The sequence below is a fragment of the Thermobia domestica genome, chromosome 9 (genome assembly GCF_964235325.1).
Source record: "Thermobia domestica chromosome 9, izTheDome1.hap1.1, whole genome shotgun sequence".
In the NCBI taxonomy this organism is placed as follows: domain Eukaryota; kingdom Metazoa; phylum Arthropoda; class Insecta; order Zygentoma; family Lepismatidae; genus Thermobia; species Thermobia domestica.
This window is the reverse complement of record NC_137462.1, coordinates 171,209,732-171,234,209: the sequence shown is the minus strand read 5'-3', so window position 1 is coordinate 171,234,209 and position 24,478 is coordinate 171,209,732. Positions and strand designations below refer to the sequence as shown.

The 24,478-nt window shown below is 36.4% G+C and overlaps 2 protein-coding genes across 3 annotated transcripts in view; one reads left to right on the top strand and one right to left on the bottom strand.

The window, feature by feature from the left end:
- Window positions 1–12,053, top strand: part of LOC145695210 (uncharacterized) — a 135,647-nt gene extending 123,594 nt beyond the window's left edge. Inside the window, exons 2-3 of one of the 2 annotated variants that reach the window (XM_081772199.1) lie at window positions 6,697–6,924; window positions 9,815–12,053. In XM_081772199.1, coding sequence (XP_081628325.1) covers window positions 11,247–12,032 — 786 coding nt within the window. In that variant the 5' untranslated portion in view covers window positions 6,697–6,924; window positions 9,815–11,246 and the 3' untranslated portion in view covers window positions 12,033–12,053. Of the gene's footprint in view, window positions 1–6,696; window positions 6,940–9,814 lie in introns of both variants that reach the window. The other variant, XM_081772198.1, reaches the window with a different exon arrangement.
- The window catches only part of LOC145695207 (N-acetylated-alpha-linked acidic dipeptidase 2-like), a gene marked incomplete at its 5' end in the record, with an annotated part of 124,738 nt that overhangs the window by 14,697 nt on the left and 85,563 nt on the right, over window positions 1–24,478 (bottom strand). Inside the window, 3 exon segments of the mRNA XM_081772193.1 lie at window positions 3,910–4,042; window positions 5,920–6,010; window positions 9,770–9,864. Of these exon segments, the coding sequence (XP_081628319.1) occupies window positions 3,910–4,042; window positions 5,920–6,010; window positions 9,770–9,864 (319 nt within the window).

The following is a 24,478-nucleotide window of genomic DNA, read 5'->3' as shown; positions in this document are numbered from 1 at the left end:
TCATCTCCTGTTGCGACGGATTTCAAAATATTTTTTATCACTATTGGCATTCTGAATCAGTTGCTCATCGATTTTCATTGTTCACTTTTCGGTTCTTGGTTAATACACATGAACTTTGCTGCAATGCGCATGTTCAGTTTTCGGTCAAAACCGCTTTACGTGTCACAATGCTGATAATGCCTACATCTTCCGAAATATCTCTGATAGCCAAATTACGAACAGCATCTACTTGAATTTCATATGTTGATCAGTGCCGTGCCGTGGAAAATCAGCACCCAGGACGAGAGTATACGACGGCGCCCCCATACATATATTCCAAGTAATTTTTCTACTCGTTTTCCCCTTTTTTCTCTCGAATTTTTCGCCCCTTCGGTGCCCGGGGCCATTGCCCCCCTCGCCCCCCCTCCACAGTACGTATTGATAACAGTGATACATGCTTCATAGAGCCTCATTGGCGAAAGGAACGCAAAACATCAATCCAAACAAATATAAAACTTGCTTTCGGGAAGAGCATTCACATACAATGATATACTACATACATAAAGTTCAACAATTTTGCGCTTAACTGTTCTCAGTATACCAAAAACCATGAAACATGTTTGAATTTTACTTTTCCTGTTCTTGTTTGTATTATATCTAATACAAAATATCATAAGTCATTGTTGATAAAACTAGATTTTCGATTCTTGTGATCACTGTTGTTGTTACTAAGAGCTGGAAAATTCAGGGCGGCGAACAAAAGTTATCTAGTCAGACACAGAACAGAGGAGATCCGATTTTAAAAATGGCTAATTACTTCAAGACTTCTTTTCTTGCACTAATTTCAAAGCAAAGATTTCCGTTCATTGATAACCCTAGGAATACAATCAGTTGTGACCGCCGTTGCACACAATATTAAAGCCATGTCTCCAATAGGAATATAATTTATACTTACAACTACGATGAAGAAGTGGTTACACATGATTTTATTTACACGTTGCGAGCTTACTTCGTAACCTGGTTCTCAATTAACGATATGTGTGTAAAGCGTATGTTGCCATTCACACTGATGTACGCAACTTAGTGATCTTGCATAAGGAGTCTTCCTTCCATCGGACATGTTCCAACAGGTGTTTCCTCCGAATCCAATGAAGATAATGATAGCGACCCGGCCACGTTACTATGTGTTGATGAAGAACTTGATTTCGTAAACACAATGCCTGAGTAAATAATACATCGTAGCAATTCACTTACCACAATAGCTTCTGATGAATATAAAAGCGATGTCTTAGAGAATGAGTCGTTAAGTGAGAGTCAGAGTCAGAGTTCGTTGGAATCATATTCGATTCTTCCTCTGAAACCATAACACATAAACGGAAGAAAAGATCGTGGTGACGGAGACTACTCTGTTGCTTCACACATTCGACGGCAGACTAGGAAATCGATGAATTTTAAGAGGCTTTTAAAAGAATTACTTAAGCCCTTGCAACAGGGTTGACAATTCAGCTATTTACACCTTTCTGCTGTAACTGTTAATGTTTTTAATAAACCCTGATCGTCTCTAGATGCTTTAAAACGCACTTCACTATTTTGGAAAACAAGATAAAAGAAAATTTTCCTTGAAGCTGCCGTGCCTTTCACAAATTTTCTTTAAGGAAAGAGAAAAAAATCTTGGAAACACTTTGGACAATAATTCGATTTATATTGAGTTTGGAATATATTAAAGATCATTTAAACGCAAAAGGAAAAGGAAGCACTATAGGATGATGAACAACAGAAATGTCTAACTCCGAAGAGTTATCATTTTCTTCAATTTAAAATTATATACTGTATATATATAAAAAAGTATAATCTGTTTACAATGAAATCATTCGCACTTTCTTCATAAATATCTGTTCTACCACATGTGGAGATATTCTATATTGTATATGTTTTCACTGTATTCTGTTTTATTGTACACTACTTGTGAAGAAACGCTGTTTCTGATGATTCAATGTGTTAAGAGCGAATTAATGTATTGATGGTATGTTTTGTGATACATCATCATCTGTAAACGCATGTGACTGCCCATATACCGTAGTAGTGAAGAAAGGAAGTGTATGGAAAAGAATATACAATCGCTCACATTAGTATTCAGTTTTTATTAGAAATTGCCAAATTGGATTTGGATAATAAACGGTAAATTAAACTTACTTGGTAAGGCAAAAGATACGTGGATACATATTGAACTTTGAAAAAAAAAAGTGACACAAAATGATAATCAACGCTTGGTAAGAGGATGTGAAACAGATAATGAACTAAAAATACCTCCCATTAATATTCGGATTCGATAACACCAACGGTGTTTACTTATTTCTGTACTATGTAGAGGGCATGGTATGGTGACAGGACATGTACTGCAGATGACAGCAGAAGAGAGGTCATGGCAGAGGTGCATAAGTAGCACTAAACGTTGTGAATCAAAAGGTTACATGGACTGTGGTGAATAGGGTAGAAAAGGTAAACACACAAGCTTCGAGCAGCGGCAATTGGTGATCTATCATCATGCAAAAGGGCGTAAATACGCTAAAATAACTTAAATATTACGCATCCCCAAGAGTACCGTTAAAGACATTGTCAGAAGGTAAAAAATGAAGATAGAATAGAATCCATACCACAAATTGGACAGCCCAGGAAATTGTCAGATAGTGACGAACGTGCTATTCTTCGCAAAATTAAGAACAATTCCAGGCTAAATGCAGTGAGTATTAAGGCATTCCAAAACTCCGAGTTAGGCAAGAACATTATCGCAGAAACAGGCAACAGTGTGTTGAGATATTCCGTGTTTCATAGTAGGGTACCAAGTAAGAAACCGTACGTAAGTAAAGTTAATAGAAGAAAAGATTTTATTTCGTACAAAAACATGTGGGTAGGTCTTATTCGTGGACGAAAGTAAATTTGAGGTGTTTGGTTTAGACGTTTTCCCACCAGTCTTCCGACTTACCCACATGTTCTCGTGCGAAATTAAATCTTTTCTTCTATTGACTTTACTTACGTACGGTTTCTTACTTCGTACCCTACTATAAAACATGAAATATCTCGACACACTGCTGACTGTTTCTGCTAAAATCGGAGCTTAGGAATGCCGTAATACTCACTGCACTTAGCCTGGAATTGTTCTTAATTTTGCGAAGAATAGCACGTTTGTCACTACCTGACAATTTCCTGGGTTGTCCAATTTGTGATATGGATTGTATTCTATCTTCATTTTTATACCTTCCGACAATGTCTTTAACGGTACTCTTGGGGATGCGTAATATTTCAGCTATTTTAGCGTATTTACGCCCTTTTGCATGATGATAGATCACCAATTGCCGCTGCTCGAAACTTGTGTCTTTACCTTTTCTACCCTATTCACCACAGTTCATGTAACCCGTTTGATTCACAACGTTTAGTGCTACTTATGCACCTCTGCCATAACCTTTCTTCTGTTGTCATCTGCAGTACATGTCTTGTCACCATACCATGCCCTCTACATAGTACAGAAACAAGTAAACACCGTTTGTGTTATCGAAACCGAATATTAATGGGAGGTATTTTTAGTTCATTATCTGTTTCACATCCTGTTATCAAGCATTGATTATCATTTTGTGTCACTTTTTTTTTCAGAGTTCAATATGATCCACGTATCTTTTGCCTTACAAATTACGTTCACTTCACCGTTTATTATCCAAATCCAATTTATTTTTGGCAGTTCATAATAAAAACTGAAAATTAATGTGAGCGATTGTATTTCGAAGTACTACTAGGATTTACAGGATTGTATCGGCCAATTCCGACTCTAAAGGGTTGCATCTTTACCATAAGATTGTACACTATATAGAACTGCCCTTTATGCACCTAACACCTTTCGAGAGGAAAAAGAGAATGATGTAAATTTAAATACTTCACCTGCTAATTCCAATGCCAACAAAAGAGTCATTCTTCCGCATCCTTGCATTATATGTGAACCTGGATCTACCAGCTTGGACAGATAATGAATTGTATCATATCCTGTATGGTAAGCTGGATACGAACCATTATACTGAAATTACATTCAAGAGACAATTAATGCATAAATATGGAAAAGACATGCAGAGTTTCGATCGAAAATAAAGAACACAAAAATTAAAATGTTCATATGATTTCATGCACTATTCTTTGAATAACTAAAAATATTATTAATCAAATCAGCAAAATTCTAATGAGATTCTTCTAAAAATGTGGTGTACGTAACATTCGAAAGTAAGAAGAATGCAAGTTCAGGCCAAGGATAGCGAGTGGGAGAAATGTAATTTTTGTCTTCTGTAACATTAGCGTTTGCAATAATAGAACGCCCAGTCTCTACTAATAACTATTTAGTACTTTCTGGGTGATCCCATCAATTCGATAATACTGAAGATTATATCCGTCACGACTCCATTGTTCTTGACTCTTCAATTATTCTACGCTGCTTCGAAATAATACTTTTTTTTTCTTAAAGGAATGTTCCTTGCCAAAGAGCAACGTGTTATTATTTTTATTCAGGCAAATTTTGTAGTGTCGTGCAAGTTGATCACAATTGGTCAAGCTAAATTATGTCAATCTGAGACAGCTATTTCCAACTGGATGCTCCATAACGTCATAGTTTCTTGCTTCCCTTCTTAGTAAGCCGCACGGAGAACGGAAGGAGCTGGCAAGTAACTTGACAGTAGTTTGTAAAAACAGTGGTGACAGACAAATAAGAACATCGATAGCATAGTCGATGAGCTTGCAGGGATACTACTTGTGGATCCTTCAGGATGCGCACACAGCCAACACGTTCTGTTACGTCATTCTTGCCCTCCTTTCCCAATTTCATTTCTTTTTTGCTCTTTTTTGATTGTAAAAACGTATTACTATATCATAAACTATAAAGTTAGAAATGACTTAACATTTTATCTAAGAGCCTCATGATAAATATACGACACATATATAAATTGACGAGTTTGATCTAATAAGGGCGTAAGCGAGTTTACGTCCTTTTGGAATCAAACGCATTTGTGGCTTTTGCCATGCTTGTTTAGTCTCCTGGTAACATTTCAATTCAATATCGGAATAAAATGCTGCATATTACATTGGTTAATGTAAGAAAAAAAAACACTACTTAAATTTTCAACATCGTTTTTCTCCAACTGCATGTTTCAGACTTACGCTCTTATTGCATCAAACTCGTCAATTAATAACCATTACTACAAGAGAGAGATTCATTTGTTTAACTAAACTAAATATACATTTTATTTCCGTAACTTAACAACTATATCAGCTCAGGGGACCAAATCGCTTGTGTATTAATTTTACTTCATTTCCAGTACATTACTCGAGATAGAACAGCTGTCAATAGGATCAAATTTTGCACGCTGATAGTAATCATTAATAACAATATTTACTAATAATAGTAAAATCTGATTAAAGTCACCCTAAAGAAATAGAGACTTCGTAATGTATAACGCAATGGCGAGAAAATCGAGTAATAATAATAATAATAATAATAATAATAATAATAATAATAATAATAATAATAATAATAATAATAATAATAATAATGCTTCTTATAGCTCATTTCATGCTTTTGGATTTGAGTTGAAGGTTCTTTTCACCAGAGAGCACATACGATATGAGGACCTACAGCTTAATGTAGGATCCACACCACATGACCTTTCGCCGGGAACTGAATGCGTGTGCGCTACCAACATAGCCACGAAGAACCGCACTACGTTTTTGTTTACAGACCCTTCGGAGGTACACTGTACATTCTACTTTTAACATATATGTTCAGTTTAATTTAAATATTCTAATTATTTATAAATGCCGTAGTTATTCTCGATTTAGGTTTTAATTTTTTAATAAATGCTTGGGGAAATTAGAACTGTTTGTGATACATATTTCGAAATAAAAGATTACCTTATCAGGCATGAACTTAACAACTATTGCAGGTACTCCAGCATAAAACATAAAAGGAGCGTGGTCACTTCCGGTCCCAGGAACAGTAACTCTGCAATAAAATATCATTTAATTATTTGAAGATACTATCAAATTATTAAGTGACAAATATAATGTCGCTCACAAATATAACAACTTCTCAATATTAACGAAAACTTACATTTCATAAGTGTTTTGTGTTGTATCATGTTTGTAATATATGATGCGGTGATACATCACGTGATGTGATAAAACCAGATCACAGCGTTTAAGATAGAGCCAGCAAGAGGAGAGTGTTCCGTTGACAACAAAAGAGATTTCTGGAAGAAAATTGTGCACGCTTAAATAATATGGGTATCTTACTGAATATATATATATATATATATATATATATATATATATATATATATATATATATATATATATATATATATATATATATATATATATATATATATATATATATATATATATATATATGACTATGCACTAAGAAACAACAGTGCTCATTTGAGTTTTCATAATACAGAAATACAAGTCACTTCTTGATTTCATATCTTTATAAGGAGCTCCATCGTTGCTAAGCGGTTAGCGTACACTCCTTTGGAGTAGGTGACCCGCGTTTGATTCCGGGCGGGAGTTCATGTGATTCGGATTCCACGTTAATCAGTAAATCCCGTCTCATATAGCCCAGTTGCTGAAAGATACGCTAAACTTCAAATCAAATCAAAATGAAATCTTTCCGTACTGTCATTACAGTGGCTTCTTCTGTGGAATTTCAGCCAAGGCCGGTAGTTTTGTCCTGCAATCCACCCATCTTGAAGGCGAGAAAGTGTGGTATGGAACGATCTATTCTGTGAACATTGTTCTTATATGATGGTCTGTACATCCGTCAACTGCACCGGATTCAAGCCCCGTTGTCTCTCAACTTCAGTGTCGAGGCATACATGGGGTCGCGAGAGAAATATATTGGAATTGCCAAGGAAGGTGAAAAACATAAAAGTAATTATGAATTAGCAGTCGAAAAATATGATTTTAAGTTTAATTTCTTAATTTATTTTCATATTTTTGTTTCTGAACGCATGTCATATACAGGGTGGCCCAAAAGTAGGTATACAGTACAATCCCATACTGATCAACTCATTGCATTTTAGATCACTTCTTATTGTTATCCACCAGGTAGACTTAGTTTCTTTATTACTTGTTTTTAACTTATATCCTAAGCTCGGAACAGCCGAAACAAACCTATAAGCTAGAATATTGTACTTGATCAATGCAGGGGTGTATACCTACTTTTGGGCCACCCTGTACTAGAGACCTGCACGGGCCGAATATTTTGGCCCGAGACCAATCCAGCCCAAATGTACCTAGGCCCGGCCCAGCCCGGGCCCGAAAAGTTTTGGAGATTTTCGGCCCGAGCCCGGCCCGAGCCCGGCCCGGCCCGATAACGTTTTTAAAATTCTTGGCCCGGGCCCGATAAATTTTAAAAGTCTCATTTTGTAACATTTTTCACGGGCACACTTCTTCAACATTTGCCTTTATTCTAATTATCGTTTAACGAAAGTCAATAATTATTAAATAATTGCAGTAATCGGCCCCAGCCCGGCCCGACCTAAAGAGAAATCTGTGTCGGCCCGCCCAGGCCCGGCCCGGCCCTAAGAAATAACAGAGTCGGCCCGCCCAAGGCCCGGCCCGGGGCGGGCCGGGCTTCGGGCCTCGGGCTGAGCCCGGCCCGTGCAGGTCTCTACCCTGTACAGCAAAGAATATTAAACAAATAAATAATCGTTTAACAAACAGTTGCAATAAATTTTCATAGTTTCAGTATATACGTATAACTGTAAGCGATAAGCACAAATTATCGAAAAGTTTATTATAATACAGAAATTACTTATGAGGGTCGATAAAGAAAGGATGTGATAAAAGGGAGCTTGTGATATGAAATAAGTTAGAGCTGAGTTGGTGAAATGCAGATAAAATATGTAGTTAACGCCTCACTGTTATGCTATTTAGGCTAAAAAAGAATATGAGTTTTGAAAACGATTAATTATGGAAAATTGGGCAGAATAAGAATGTGGAAGGAAACGGGAAAATCCACAGGCATGATATTGTCTCTCACAAGCCCCATATCCTGGAATTTAAGCATGTTCCCATCGCACCAAAAGTGAGAACTCTACCACTAAGCCACCGTAATCCTTCGTAATATGGTCAGTATGTTTGCCTTCGTCAGGTGGCTTTGCTTTGACTCTCGAACTATAGACGTAACCAAGAAAGTTCTGTCGCTTTTTCACCCACCACCTTCGAACATCGATATGTCATCTATGACGTACCTGGAAGATCAAAAGTAGTCCCTATCAGCATCGACGATCTTCTGACAACGTTCTGGAAGACCATGGATTCCATCGTGGTAGAACTTGGTGGGCCGTGAAGCGAAGAAAGTAAAAAGTGCATTGGGCATTTCCACTAGGGATTTGAACTGGCGTCCTTTAAGGTGATTGTCTAAGGAATGGAACAGGTGATAATCGGACGGTGCAATATACGGGGAGTATGGCGGATGCAATAATGTTTTCCATCCAAGGCATAGAATGGTGTCCCGGGTCGTAATAGCCACGCGCGGCTTAGCGTTATCCTGTAACAGGAGGACCCCTTTGCGATTCAGAAGTGCTGGCTCCAGAGTTTTGAGTTTTACTTGAACACGGGTCGACTGCTGACAGTACACAGGTGCATTGATGCTCTGACCAGCTGGTAGCAGTTCCCAATGCACGATGCCACGAACAGTCCAACAAACACATAGGAGGATCTTCTTCTGGTGCAGTGCTGGTTTCGGCAGTCTTGGAACCGGTTCACGGGATGTTAACCAACGATGATGGCGCCGTGGAGCTTCGTACAGGACCCACTTCTCATCACATGTCAACACCTTGTCCAGAAATGGCTTGTTCCTCAGACGAGACAGCAAAGAAACACAGGGGTCTACTCGCGTTGTCTTCTGGCCCGGAGTGAAATCATGTGGGACACTTCGACCCAACTTGTAGTGCTTCCTAAGTTGATGGAGGCTGTCGAATGGTTTATCCACCCACACTGAATTGTACAGTAGTCACAGCCGCTCACATATCTGGCAACTGTTCGTCTCAATTGCTGCCTGAAGATCTTCATTTTGTACATGTGTTGGTCTTCCGTCACGTGGTGCGTCTTTGAGTGTTTCGTCACCGTCCTTAAACTTGTTAAACCACCGCTGTATTGTCCGCGTAGCCACGATACGCTCACCAAAGACCTGGCGTATCTTCCACCTCTCTGCAGCGCGTCTGACTCCAGTTTGAACTCATACAGCATACACACCCTTATGACGCTCTGTGGAGGTCCCATGTTCACTCCGTCCTTACACAAGTTCACGGTGTGACTGAACTGCCACACCAGGTAGTATGTTGGATATACCCACACCAACAATCGAACTTTGCTTATCTCCTTTCGCATTCAACTCACGGTGTGAGGGCCAATGGAACACAGACCTCCGCAAAGTAGCGACAGAACTTTCTTGGTTACCTTTATATATGCATTTGGAATTACACATTAAGTTGTACTTTCACATCTTGTGTATATACTTTATTATAAAGTATATACTTAATTATTCTTTATACACTGGTAATATTTAAATTTGTTTCTCTAATAAAATTTAAATAAAATAATCATTCGATAGAAATTCCTGTTTCTTGCTGAAAATTCTCTAATGTTAATTTAAGTTCTGCATTTTATACATTAACAATACTATTCAAAAGATAAATAATGTCCTAAAATATTCCAAAGCACATCGCTCAAAGTTGTGCTGTCAAATACTTACTTAGGCTTGCCTTCAACTGATTTTCCATATTTCTTCTCGTAATAGTTTGACCATGAAGAGAACAGCGTTCGTTCTGGATTTTTTACATCGGCCACCTGTAAACATATTTAATGGATCTTATAAGATGAATCACACAAATAATAACAATTCCAAGATAACTCATTATATCTATTGAGATAATATGTTATTATTCTTGTATTACAATTAACGTATAAAGCAAATATACTGTATAACAAAGATTTATATACATATAAAAATGAAATCTTTAGGCACTATAATTTTGAAAACTGCATGAACATGCAGAAACTATCCCATGAATTGGGATAAATTTCCGGTGCGATACTAACTCTTAATTTGAGAGCAGCTTTTACAGTCTTAAATGTTTGGCAACCTTGGAAGAGAATGAAGTAGGAAGAAGTTTCACCAATATCACTTTTGTGTTTGTTTTCAACTGCTGGACGTAAAACAAGATATCTAGGAGTTTCACAATACGAGTGTGCATACACAAATTCAATACGGTGGACAGGAGAAGGAAAGACTGGCCTGTTATTAAATTTCTACACGAAAGCTACTTAAGTATCGGCGATAACTCTCCTGTATCATAATTGGTCATCAATCGAAATCAAGTGGTTCCGCAGGGAAGAAATTAGAGGCGGAATATTTTATTATACAAACAACGAATAAAACTAATTTTGGACACTGTATTATCACGGGTAGGCTACTCAGTAGATCGCGATAATTTTTAATATGATGACTGATCACTGCTGGAGCAGGTTTTCATAATCTCTAACTGTTCAAAATTTCGTTGGGGAGTTTGGTAATTTCACATATTACCAGTACTAAACTCAGGCATATCTCAGAAACAGATTATTCCTTTGAAAGAATAGATTTAGACTACTTTGTCGTATTAGTTTTACCTTCCTGATAGAATCTTCCAGGCAGGAAGCATCTTCTCTAGATTTTCACATATTCTCTGCTGGAAAAAGGCGTTTGATTTCAATACTGGTAATTACGTATTTCTGTTGAACAACTCGATATACAGGCATGAAATTCGGAATATAATAGTTTCTTGCTATTTAAAAATACTGATCTTGAGATCAAGCAAGACAGAGACCGACAATATAAAAGACTGGAGGCGGAAATAGCAGAGATAACAGAAAGTAGGAATGAAATTAAGCAGCAACTTCAGGAAACGTCCAGAAAATTAAGGAAAGCAGAAGAGGACTACAAATTTTTGGAAAAGAAGCACGAAAAGTTGAAGGAAGAATTGATCCAGATCCAGCAAACATTTGGTAGATCGGAAATCGCCTGGGAAAAACAACGTCATATCTTACAAGAAAAGCTACAAGAATTGGAAAATAAGCAAGGCACGGATACAGAAACTGTAGTTAAAGCGATACAGGCGCTTTCAAAGAAGATAGAAGATACACATGAAAAAAAGGAACAGGATGAAAACCTAACATGGTCGGAAGTGGTTATGGGAAGAAAGGTAACAGAAAGAGAGAAGAAAATAATGGAAGTCACGGCAAGAACAAAACCTGCGTTGATAATTAGACCAAACGAAGGAGAGACTACAAAACAAACAGTAAGAAGACTGGCAGAGACAATAGATCCTAGGAAAGAGAAACTAAAAATCACAGGGATGAGAACAACAAAAGACCTGGTATTCCTGGAAACAGCTACCAAGGAAGATTTGAATAAAATTGTCTCCAAAGAACAAATAAAGAAGGATTTTAGAGTCGAAGAGACTAGGAGGCGAAACCCTTTAATGATAGTCTACGGCATACCATCAGATGTCAAAGACGAGGAAATTGTAGCTGCCATAATAGAACAGAATTTTGAAGAGGAAGAAATGGAAGAGGCAAAGAAGATCAAGGCCAGATTTAGAGCAGGCAAGAAAGGACAAAAGAAATGCCATCTGGTGATTGAAGTAACGCCAGGTATAAGGAAGGTATTAATAAGCAAAGATAGAGTATACGTGGACTACGAGTCACACAAAGTCAAAGATTTCATCGTAGTACCACAGTGCTACGTTTGTCAGGATTTTGGCCATGTAATGAAGCACTGTGATGCTAAGGATGGAAAAGTGTGCAGATACTGTGGCTCAAAAAGACACAATAGCGACGAGTGTGAAGATAGGAATAAAAACATATGCGTACCGTGCAGGTTGAGACATAAGGAATGTCAAACACCCAACACAGAAGAATGTGTATCGTACAGGATGGCACGAGAACGGATAATAAGCAAGATAAATTATGGATAAAAGAGCACAACTAAAAAATAAGAAACGCAACAAACCGCCCAGTAAGAAAAAAAGGGATAAACGAAGATTAGAAGATTTTTTAAACAGAAAGAGAAAACAAACTATTTCAACCAAGGACAAATATATTCAAACCGACATAAAAGAAGAAAAAGAATTAAAAGGGTCAATTAGGATGACTAACATGGAAATGGAACCTGAAAATAGAATAAAGAATACAGACATCACACCAACTGAGAAAGGAAATACAAAGAAGAAAACATTAATCTCATTCACACCGGGAGAACAGAAATACCTGTTTCCACCAAAAGAGAAAAGGATACAAGACAACACGATAACCTCTACTGAAGAAGAAGAGAAAACAATATTTAATGAGCCCAAAATGTTGTACCCCAATATGAACCATCTATACAGATTAGCCAAGCTTGAAGATAAAAACATACTGAACGTAGCATTTAGACAACTAGTAAGAGACATCCACGAAAAAGGAAGAACGATTACATATCCGGTCTTAGAAGAAATAGATAGATTGGAACTAAGAACGTTTGATCTGCCAGCTAATGGATGGGAGTTGCTAGATCTAATAGATGAGGTATACGAAAGAAGAGGCATCCACTGGGATCTAGAGAATGTCTATAAACAACTGGTAAATGCGCATGGTAGGATTTGTTTCGACTACAGTAAAACGGGGATGGATGCCTATGTTTATACCAAATATGCATAACACGTTAACAACAATTAGAATAGCACAAAACAATTCGCACAAATCGAAAATAGCAACAATGGAATTACGAAGATTTACAGAAACAAACAACATAGATATCTTAGCCATACAGGAGCCATATCTGCATAACAACAAGTTAACAACTTTTCCTGTAACAAGTAAAATCATATACGGAGGTGAAGAACCCCAAGCAGCCACAGTAATAATGAACAGGAACATTGAAGCTTTAAAACTTTCACAATATTGTGACAATTGGATAATCTGTATAGAAATAACGAAAGGAACAGACACCTTTTGGATAGTCAATTCATATTTCCAGTATAGCAAAGACATTGAAATATTTATAGGTAAACTTCAACAAATCATTTGGCAGAATCCTGAAAAGAAAATATTGTTTGTTCTAGACTCGAATGCTAAGAGTACTGCTTGGGGATCACCCTCTACAGATACAAGAGGAGAAATTATGGAAGATTTCATAGCCCAGAATGGATTAGTAATCGTAAATACTGGAAACAAACCAACGTTTGTGGGCTCTCGAGGAGAATCTTATATTGATATAACACTCTGTACACCAAATTTAGTTGATAACATTACAGATTGGCATACATGGGATCGAGAAACAACAAGCGATCACGAAATAATAACATTTAACATGGAATTAAATACACCAAGTAAGAATAAGGAAAGGTTAAACATTAAAAAGATAAATTGGGAAAATTTTAAAAAGAAGCTTACCTTATCACAATTGGACATAGACAAAAGCAGTGACGAATTAGTACAAAAAATTGAACAGGCTACTAAATTGGCAATAGAGGCATCCACTCCTAAAACCACGCAGAGAGTAGGATATGGCGATTTTTGGTCACCTAAACTGGAAAGATTAAGAAAAATCGTGCGAGCAAAAAGAAAAAGTTACCAAGCCACAGCAATTCCAAATTTGAAAGAAAGAAGACTCTTAGCTTATAGGAATGCCAAAGAAGAGTATGAAACAGAAATCATAGAAGCAAAGAAAAGAAGCTGGGAACTATTCCTAACCAAAAACATACAGCTTGATCAGTGGGGATTTCCATACAAATTAATAATGAAGAAAATAAACCCCTTAACACTTTGCACGTTAAGAAAAAATGACGGATCTTATACAGTAACTAGAAAGGAAACCATTGAAAATTTAACACGAAAGTTTTTCCCGAAGGATATAATGGAAGATGAAACAGAAGATCAGAAACGAATAAGAAGAAAATTCGAAGAGCCGACACAAGTAGAACCGGTAAATAAGGAAGACATGGCAACAAATGAAGAAATCGAAAACATCATTAGGAAACTAAAAACAGGAAAATCACCAGGATTGGATGAAATACCAAATGAAGTCTTCACGAAAAATAGAGAAATATGGACCCCGTACCTGACAAGACTTTGCAATGTACTACTACAACGGCAAGAATTTCCGGACTCATGGAAAATGTCAAAATTAATAATCCTGCTAAAAAACGAAGACAGGGACCCAACTGATGTAAGCTCATATCGCCCAATTTGCCTGCTAAAAAACATAAGTAAAATATACGAAAAGATTATAGCAAATAGGATCAATAAACATAGGAATATGAGTGAAGATACGCTACAGTTTGGCTTCAGAGCGGGCAGATCAACAGAAGACGCTCTGAATAAGTACATAGAACAAATTCGAATGAGTAATTCAGAAAGTAAATATGTCCTGTCGCTCTACGTAGACATAGAGGGAGCATTCGACAACCTATGGGTCCCATCATTGGTCGATAAATTAGTTAAACTAGAAATGCCAACCTATTTGATAAATATCATTAAACACTATTTTCGGAACAGATGGATCTCAGTACAAATGGAGCAAGAGGAGTTGCAAATTCGTAATGAAAAAGGCTGCCCACAGGGCTCAATATTAGGACCCTTAATGTGGGACATTTTGATACAACCCTGCCTAGAAAAATTAAATGCTAACAATCTAATAGACAAAATAATAGCCTTTGCAGATGATATTGCGATAATATTATCAGCCAATTCAAGAAGAGAAATAGAAATGAAAACAAATGCAATAGTTGAAGACCTAAACAATTGGTGTCAAGAAAATAAACTAAAATTATCAGTCAAAAAAACAAAATACATGCTTTTCGGTAGAAAATTGAATAGAGGCCCACAAATAAAACTAGGCAATCATAAAATAGACCGAGTTAAAGAATTTAGATACCTAGGGGTAACAATCGATGAAAACCTGAACTATGGTAAACACATTCAAGAAACCGTTACGAGAGGAAATAAGGTGACAAATAAATTGATAACCCTAGGTAAAAATAAATATAAATTGCCTAACAAAATATTAAAATTGTATCACGAAACCCTGCTATGTGCTACAATGACTTACGGATCTAGCATATGGGTGCACAGACTGCTTCAAAACAAGAGAATAAAAGAAAACTTTATCAGACCACAAAGAAACCTTCTGATGAGATTAAGTGGTGCATATAGCAACACCCCCAACAATGCCCTGTGTTTGTTACTTGATGTCAAGCCTTTGAACTTAATAGCAGTACAGAGAGCGGCAAATTATTGGATGAAAAGGAATAATAGAGAAGAGGTAAGGGCACTGTTGGGTGATGTTTTTGAAAGCGCCCAAGAGATTGAAGAAAGAATCAAAAAAATGTGGAATATTGAATGGACGCACTCTGCTAAGTCACAAAGACTTAGAAATATTATACCAACGGTAGAAATCAGAGAACAAATAAAGTTTCTTGACCCAGCCCCAGGACTCATTCATTTTCTAACGGGACATGGTCCATATGAAACCTACCTACAAAAAATACAGGTCAAAGACAATTCAATTTGCGAATGTGGTGAAACGGGGACACCAGAGCATCATATACTCTGGTGCCCCTTTCTCGAAGAGTTATTTAAGGAAAGAGTGGACATAAGACAGAAGACGATAGCTGATATAATGAGAAGCGAGAAAGATTACAACATCCTGAAGAAAATAACAGACCTTTACTCGAAACTAAAAAAAGAACAATTCTATAGAGAAAAACACATAAGAAAAACAAGAGCAGAATGAATGTGGAAGGATGAATGGAATCCAGTTTCTCCTCAGGACCGGAGACCTCAGAACGTCTCGTGGAAGATACTGGAACTCCGTATCTGCCGGGGAGGACGAGTGTGGTTGTGCTAGTGCGTCTCCAGGCATAGGTGACTTGGAACGGAACTCCGGACGCACTAGAGTGTGTTTTTGGAAGTGTCTTTCCTTCGGGTGGCGGGTCCATCTGTGTGTCCGTGTGCGTGTTGGCTGTGACTATGTCCCCATAGGAGACAAGTTTACTTCGTGAATGACTCAATAACGGTATGTTAATGGAGATTGATCCCTATATTGGCACAGGTGGAAGGATACCTCGGACCAGGATCCACACTAAGTACTCTGAGTGGGCCCTGGACCTCAAACCTGTGATATTGGGAGGAAATCTATTGCAACCACGCGAACATTTAATAAACGAAGACTCAAGGGACTATTAAGAGGAATGCGGTATGGATTAGTGAAGACTAGTGTGGCTTAGTGTGTTTTGGTGAATGCGGTTTATGTGTCAACTTAGTGTTCTTAGTGCTTTTAGTGTGTGAAACGGGCAAAATATACAGGGAAAAACCAGTGTATAATTAGTGAAAGAATTAAATATGATCACAGGAGAGAAACTTGAAATAGCAGGTGAAAACCAAGCTCATACAGGGGAAACCTGAAGATAGAAGAAGTCCATCAAAGTAAAGGAAATAACATAGTAAAAAATAAACACTAAATAAACATTAAATTCAAAAATAAAGTATATTAAATTAAATTAAAAAGAAATAGAGTAAATAAATAAAGCATATTTAAAAAAAATAAAACATAATAATCATAGTTAATAAATATGGACTCAACCAAGCTAAGTAAAGAAACAAATTTTAAATAACTCCAATAATAATAATAATAATAATAATAATAATAATAAGAAGAAGAAGAAGAATGGTAATAATAATAATAATAATAATAATAATAATAATACGTACAGACATAAATATACCAAAAATAGAAGTAGCTAAACAGTTAGAAGTAGCTAACCAAATACTAACAAGATCAAAATCAAATAAATAAAAATACCAAACAGAATTAGGAAATGACAACGCAGATCAGAAAGAGTTTAGATAATCTTGATTTGATTAGCAAACAATTTAGTATCAGAACATGTTAGTATCAAGATCAATGGTCAAATACCCTGGAAATAGTATTAGTAGATAGTTGCGTATTGCATAGTTTAATATTAGAATATGTTAGGGTCAAGCTCAATGGTTATAGCACTTTGGAAATTACAACAGTCAATTGTTGAGTTTTGCATAGTTTATTCTTTGTTCATTCTTTGTTTTGTTTCGTTTTTGTTTCGTTTTCTTGTCTCTTGTTTCTTGTTTGTGGTTTCCTTTCCCTCCCCAATTCCCTCACCTATTTCAAAATGCAAAATAAAATAAATTAAAGAAATAAAAGGCAATGATGATAACCCGTGCCGGTTTTAATTTTCAGATACCGGTTCTGAAAGACGGGCCTGAGCCTAAAAAAAAATAAAAAAATATTTAAAAATACATAAAATATTAAAATATTATTCACTTGCAGGTATTATGGAAATTCACCCCAAAGGGGGATAATATTTAAATAAAAGATGCAAGTTATTTTTAAATGAACAGACGTGTACAAGCCTATGAAGTCGGTGTTCATGCTGCCTTAACTCAAAGTGAGCGTAATTCGGGACGATGTTGTGTTGGAATAGCGATGCAAAGTTCCTCCGTGACTAAGCGGTTGGCGTACGAGCCTTTGGCGTGGGAGACCCGCGTTTGATTCCCGGCGGGATCTATGTGATTCGGATTCCACGTTAATTAGTAGGATCCGTCTCATATAGCCTTGAAAGGGACGTTAAACTCGAAATCAATTCAACGCAATAGTGATTATATGTGAGGTTGAGTGAATTGAGTGAACGGGACGAAATTATGCTGTGAGTATAAGATTGAGTGAGATTTGATCAAAGTGGACACCTTTCGAATATGAAGGCACGACATTTGGTATGCGAAAATATTTTGCTTCTGAGATTATGAATTCGTAATTGAATATGAAGCTAGGCCTCAACACCCGGCGAGTTTGCTAGGAAAGCTATAAATAATGTTTTTTCTTTAAATGAAGAGAAAAAGATAAATATTTTTTATTCTTATTTTTGGAAGGGTTCTGCTCATGATTGTAAGGAATCATCATGTATTAAAAATAAGTGTAAATATGAAAGAAAGATTTCATAGGAATAAGTGATAGACTTTGTTAGAATACTACCTAAGAGTTGGTTATACATAGAGCTTCTGAAAGTGAAAAAGTAGTTTTCAAATACAGTTTAAAAGTAATGAATCACAATAAACTCTGCGTATAATGACCGATCATTGCTGGAATAGCTTTTCATAAATTCAAAATTTGGTCTCGAATCTCGTATCTTTGGTATGCACATGGCTGGTGGGGATCTCCGTTTCCGGCACTATCACAACAGCATGAGGCAAATTGGAGATTTACTCTATTAACAGATATCAAATTTGAGACTAAAAACCCAAAATCAATAGTGATGGGTACAGATATGTAAGTTACACTCAACCCCCAATCACACAACTATAAGTAGGCTACTTACCATAACCCTTTGTGAAATTAACGACAGGAGTTTAGTTAATTGTTTTGTTAGTAAAGATTATATGGTATATATATACAGACTGTCCCATAATTCGTGTGTAAACTTTAATTTCATAGTACTCAGAACTGGTAAAAGCTAGAACTGTGAAATTTGCAGGCAATTTAGAGGAAGGTAAGAAGATTTGTTTGATAGCGAAACGAGATCGCGGGCATTATTGTTTGTGGAGTTACAGGGTCAAAGGTCAAAATGCAATTTTTTCCTTATGGGATTTCAATGTTAAATAGTAGTCTCACATGCCATTTTTTTGAATATCCATCTCCGGTAGCAAAAATTGGTATATCGACATAAATTCTGATCCGAAACAATGTGATAACGAGAAATTTGGGCAATCGTGACCCGGTGACCTCTAACAGGTCATCTGTGACCTTTGAAGAAAAAGCTCCCTTTTCAACAGCTTATTATACACAACTAATTCAGTTGAGGATAATGTTAAAAACACATATGCACAAAGAATCTACTGAACATCCTTTTTAGCAAAACGAAGAGGTCAGCAATATCATCAGAGGTCAAAGGTCACGTAGTTAAAACGTCATATTTGATGTGTTAACAAATAAGAAACTGTGACATTGGAATTAATACTTTGAAGTGCCATAGAACACATGCATAAAGATCCTTCCAACGACTGTGTATGGACATAGGGAAAAGGTCATCATAAGAGGTCAAAGGTCACGCAGTTAAAATTCCATGATGTGTTTGATGTGTTAGCAACTATGAAACTGTGACGTTCGAAAAATGATTTGAGCTACCATGGAACATGCATAAAGGTCCTTCGAATTGGTGTATATGGGCATAGGAAAAAGGTCAACAATGTCATAAAAGGTCAAAGGTCACGCAGTTAAAATTTCATATTTGAAGTGTTAACAAGTATGAAACTGCGATGTTGGAAATAAGGATTTGAGTTTCCATTGGACATATGCAGAAAGGTCTTTCCAATTGGTGTGTATGGGCATAGGAAAAAGGTCAACAGTGTCATAAAAGGTCAAAGGTCACGCAGTTAAAATTTCATATTTGAAGTATTAACAAGTATGAAACTGCGATGTTGGAAATAAGGATTTGAGTTTCCACTAGATATATGCAGAAAGGATTTTCGAATTGGTGTGTGTGTGAGGTCAACAATATCGTAAAAGGTCAAAGGTCACGCAGGTAAAAATATCACGTTTGATGTGTTAGAAAATATGAAACGACGACGTTTGAAAAATGATATGACGTGCCATAGAATACATACAGAAAGGTCCTTCCAACGGATGTGTATGGGCACAGGGAAAACATCAAGAACGTCCTTAAAGGTCAAAGGTCACGCAGTTAAAATTTCATGTTTGATGTATTAGCAAGTATGAAACTGTGATGTTGGAAATAAGGATTTGAGCTGCCATAGAAAATATGCATAAAGGTCTTTCCAATTGGTGTGTATGGGCATAGGAAAAAGGTCAACAATGTCATAAAAGGTCAAAGGTTACGCAGTTATAACATGATAGTTTATATTAGCAAATATGAAAGTGTGACGTTTGAAAAGTGATTTGACCTGCCATAGAATACATGCAAAAAGGTGGCCATGGAATACATGCATAATTAATGGTCAAAAGAGTCATAAAAGGTCAAAGGTCACGAAATAAGAAGTTTATAGTTCGTATATTGGCAAGTATGAGACGGCAATGTTTGAGAACTAATTTAGTTGGTATGGTATATAAAATTAAGAATATATTTTTGGGCTCTCGGAAATCTTTTCTTTTAAATAACAAGAATACTTAATTTTAGGAAGTCACTATAGAATGCGCACTATTGTGTGCAGGACATTCTAGGGCATAGTGGGTGCAGAATTTTCTTTCGTCTAAATTCTAAAAAAAACATATTATTTGGGTAGCATTTCCCAATGAAAATATCACATGTAAATGCAAATCACTCAGGAGTTCTCCAAAAATAAAAAAGAAATTAAAAAATCCTGAGAACATACTGTATGCCCATACACACCAATTCGAAGGACCTTTATGCATGTGTCCTGTGGGAAATAGGGTTATTTCCTCAACTGTCTATTTCCCCAACTTTCCAGAAAGGTGTCATTTCCTCAAGTGCTTATCTTTCTTCTTAATCTGATGACCATTAACCAAAAGAAGGAGGACAACTGCTGAAATTCTTAACTAATACAAGAAAGAAGAGGGGTGATACTTCGCTGCTGACTATTTGAGCTGTTGCTGATAACTAGGGTTGCAGGGTATCAAATAAAATAATACTTTATCGAACAAAATTGCATATAATGTTACATGTTTTATGTTAATCCAACTGAAAATGAACGTAAGGTATATCTGCAGAGTATGAAATGTCTCTTTTACAATGAATTCATTGAACTGTTCTTTAGAAACAAATCTCAAAGCAGAATCACTACACGGATTTATTCTTTAAATCCCTTAAATCTGAAAGTGTTGGGTAAAGTATTGTGATATAGAACAAGTCACACGGACAATGAGAAGTTACATTAATCAATTGCCGAGTTTCTATTGACACTGTTGGAACCATGTTCCTCCAATATTTGTTGAATAAATTATATAATATTATCACTTTTGAAGGAAATGATCTATTTTAATTCAAACTTTAGTTCATTGGTCAAACTTTCGGTTGACACGTAAGCTTACTAGTAGTTCTGTATAAGATCAAGTTAAAAGAGTGTGAGGTAAACAGTTTGCGCTGCTCTTTTCAATCGTGAGATCTTGGATTCAAATTTCAAGTCTGTATATCCTGATTAGACAGGCTAATTTTCTCAGTCTTAACACGATGATACATTCCTGACTGGCTTTTTCCCAAATTTTCTTTTACTTGTTAATCTTTCAAAGTGAAAAGACTTTCCGGTTGTATCTTGAACCCAAAGTAAATAAGTTTCCTTGAGCGCTTAAAACCTTGCACTTAGAAGAAACATTATTTTTATTATTAAAATCGCTTATGTCTTCGATGATTTGAAGCTGTAACTGTCGGGAACTTACAGTTGTGTCGCGCCCCAAAAGTTCCATAATATCTATTTGTTTATTTAAATTTATTTTTATCATTTGAAAAAACGACAAATTCTAATGAGATTAACAGTTTTCTTTTGAAAGCCATTTGACGTAGAATTGATGATATTCTACATTTTTAAATAAATCTAAAATAAGCAAAAGGCATTATTATGCTGTATAGAACATACTGATCCAAAACAGTGCTATTCAACCTTTTTTCTCGGGTACCCCTAGACACAGTTCGCCATTCAATTGTGTACTCCTGAAGCTGTTTAAGAGAAATTAAATCAAAATGAACTTATTAAACTTAATACACGTTTTGTTGATTAAAAAGGGGGACAAAGAGAGACCCAACAAAATGACAATCTGGGAGTCAATCAAAACACTATTTATAGGGGGATAAGTGCACATCTGAAAAATTAACATGAGAAATTTAAAGATATATTGGGGACATCCAGTTCTACTGAGGAGGATTTTCGCCTCATCCTCCCTGATAATTCGTACACTGAAGACAATGTTAAAAGTTCAAAAACTAAAAGTAACTTTAGACCTAACCTGTTAATGAGATAACTGAGCTTGTTTCCAAAACGCCAACTACTCTATTCTTGGTCGAATCTCCGAGAGTGCGAGAATCAGAGCTGATTCTGGATTCAAGCAATTTCTGTGTTTCGTTTTTATTGATGTTAATGCAGAGAAACACTGTTTACACACATATGTTGATGGAATGGAAGAAGTTGTGAAATAGCACTGTCGTTAATTTCATTTTACTCTTTTCGAGCATAAATACAAAAGTCACAAATTGACAAGTTATCCAATTTCATTTGCAGTGAACTGTCAACGGACATTTCCAGCAGACCCCCAGAAGCAGCATTACGTACCCCCAGAAACATCTTCGCGTACCCCTCGGTGTACGCGTACTCCCGGTTAAATAGTACTAATCTAGAACATGGGAAGCACTAAGAAATAGAATAATAAGAGTTTTGATATGGTATATTTAGGTGCTAACCATAACACGATAAATTTATGAGGTCATAACATTATTATTAAACATATAATAATAAATAATTTATGGGTAGCAATCCTAGGGTTTTATTTACAGGAGATCTATCCTGTATCTCATTCTGTCAACTAGACCAAAAGATCTTGTGATGCATGTACATTATTTGGTCAAAAATGTTAAATGTTTTTTTAAAAATAATAGTGTGACTCACTTTTATCGAGAGGGTGCGCGGTGGCTCAGTGGTAGAGCGTTCACCTCCGGTGCTTGGGGTCCGTGGTTCGATCCCAGCTCGCGCCGTGTGGACTTTGTGGTGGACAAACACCGTGCTCGTGGGTTTTCTCGGGGTTCTCCCGTTTCCTTCCACTTTCTTCATTACACTCATCTCTCATCATCACCGTCTCCTTTAGCCTAACCGGCATAAGCGTGGGACGTAATACTTAAAGATTTTATTTCATTTCACTTTTATCGAGATCTGCATTACCAGTGTTCGAAGTGGAAAAAAAAGAGGCGGTATGTTTTATTATGATTTTGACTCAACATACCTGTTGAGTGCCAAACCGCCTCTGGTTATTTAAATATTGTCTTGATCACTGAAAAACCAGAGACGGTATGTCCTCATTACTGAAAAACCAGAGGCGGTATGGCATACCACCGTATATCGTCTCACCTCGACCACTGTGTATTACCATATTATTTTGTTTTCAATACTGGAGAATTTACTATAGTTTTCTTCAATCAGCTGATTCGAATTATATTATACACAAACCAAGAAACTAATATGATTTACTGAGGCAATCGTACGTATAGGACAGTTTATTTAAAACAATATCGCCTGTAATTATTTATTGAGTATTTAAAGAAACCTTTTGTTTTGAATGGTTATGATGCAGGGTTTTGCCTTCGTAATTCAAATGGGATACTGAAATCGTGGAAACTGCTATGGTTGAATTCTAAATTGAAAGCTTGTGTAGTCTATATAGTTTAGGAATATTCAGATGTCCTTTGATATAAAAGACCTTCATTCTTAAAATTTAATAGTAAAATTTTATCTAACCAGTGGCAATATTGTACTTATTTTATCACGCATAGAAATCATATCCCCCCATTCTGGCTGTTGGCCAAGATTTGTATCTCTTTCTTGGATTTCTAGTTCGTGATCAATATCAAGATAAGGCACTTGAGGAAATGTCCCACATTTTCTGGACTTGAGGAAAACGCACTTGAGGAAACAACCCGATACCGTCCTGTGGAAGCTCAAATCATTTTTGAAACGTCGCCGTTCCATATTTTCTTACACATCAAACGTAATATTTTACCTGCGTGACTTTTGACCTTTTACGATATTGTTGACCTCACACACACACCAATTCGAAGATCCTTTCTGCATATGTCCAGTGGAAACTTAAATCCTTATTTCCAACATCGCAGTTTCATACTTGTTAACACATCAAACATGAAATTTTAACTGCGTGACCTTTGACCTTTTTATGACATTGTTGACTTTTTTCCTATGCCCATACACACCAATTGGAAAGACCTTTATGCATATTTTCTATGGCAGCTCAAATCCTTATTTCTAACATCACAGTTTCATACTTGCTAATACATCAAACATGAAATTTTAACTGCGTGACCTTTGACCTTTTATGACATTGTTGACTTTTTTCCTATGCCCATACACACCAATTGGAAAGACCTTTATGCATATTTTCTATGGCAGCTCAAATCCTTATTTCTAACATCACAGTTTCATACTTGTTAATACATCAAACATGAAATTTTAACTGCGTGACCTTTGACCTTTTATGACATTGTTGACTATTTTCTATCCTCATACACACCAATTGGAAGGACTTGTGTCCTGTGCAGCATGCATGTGTCCTGTGGATGTTCAAATCATTTTTCAAACGTCGCCGTTCCATATTTTCTAACACATCAAACGTGATATTTTTACCTGCGCGACCTTTGACCTTTTACGATATTGACCTCAC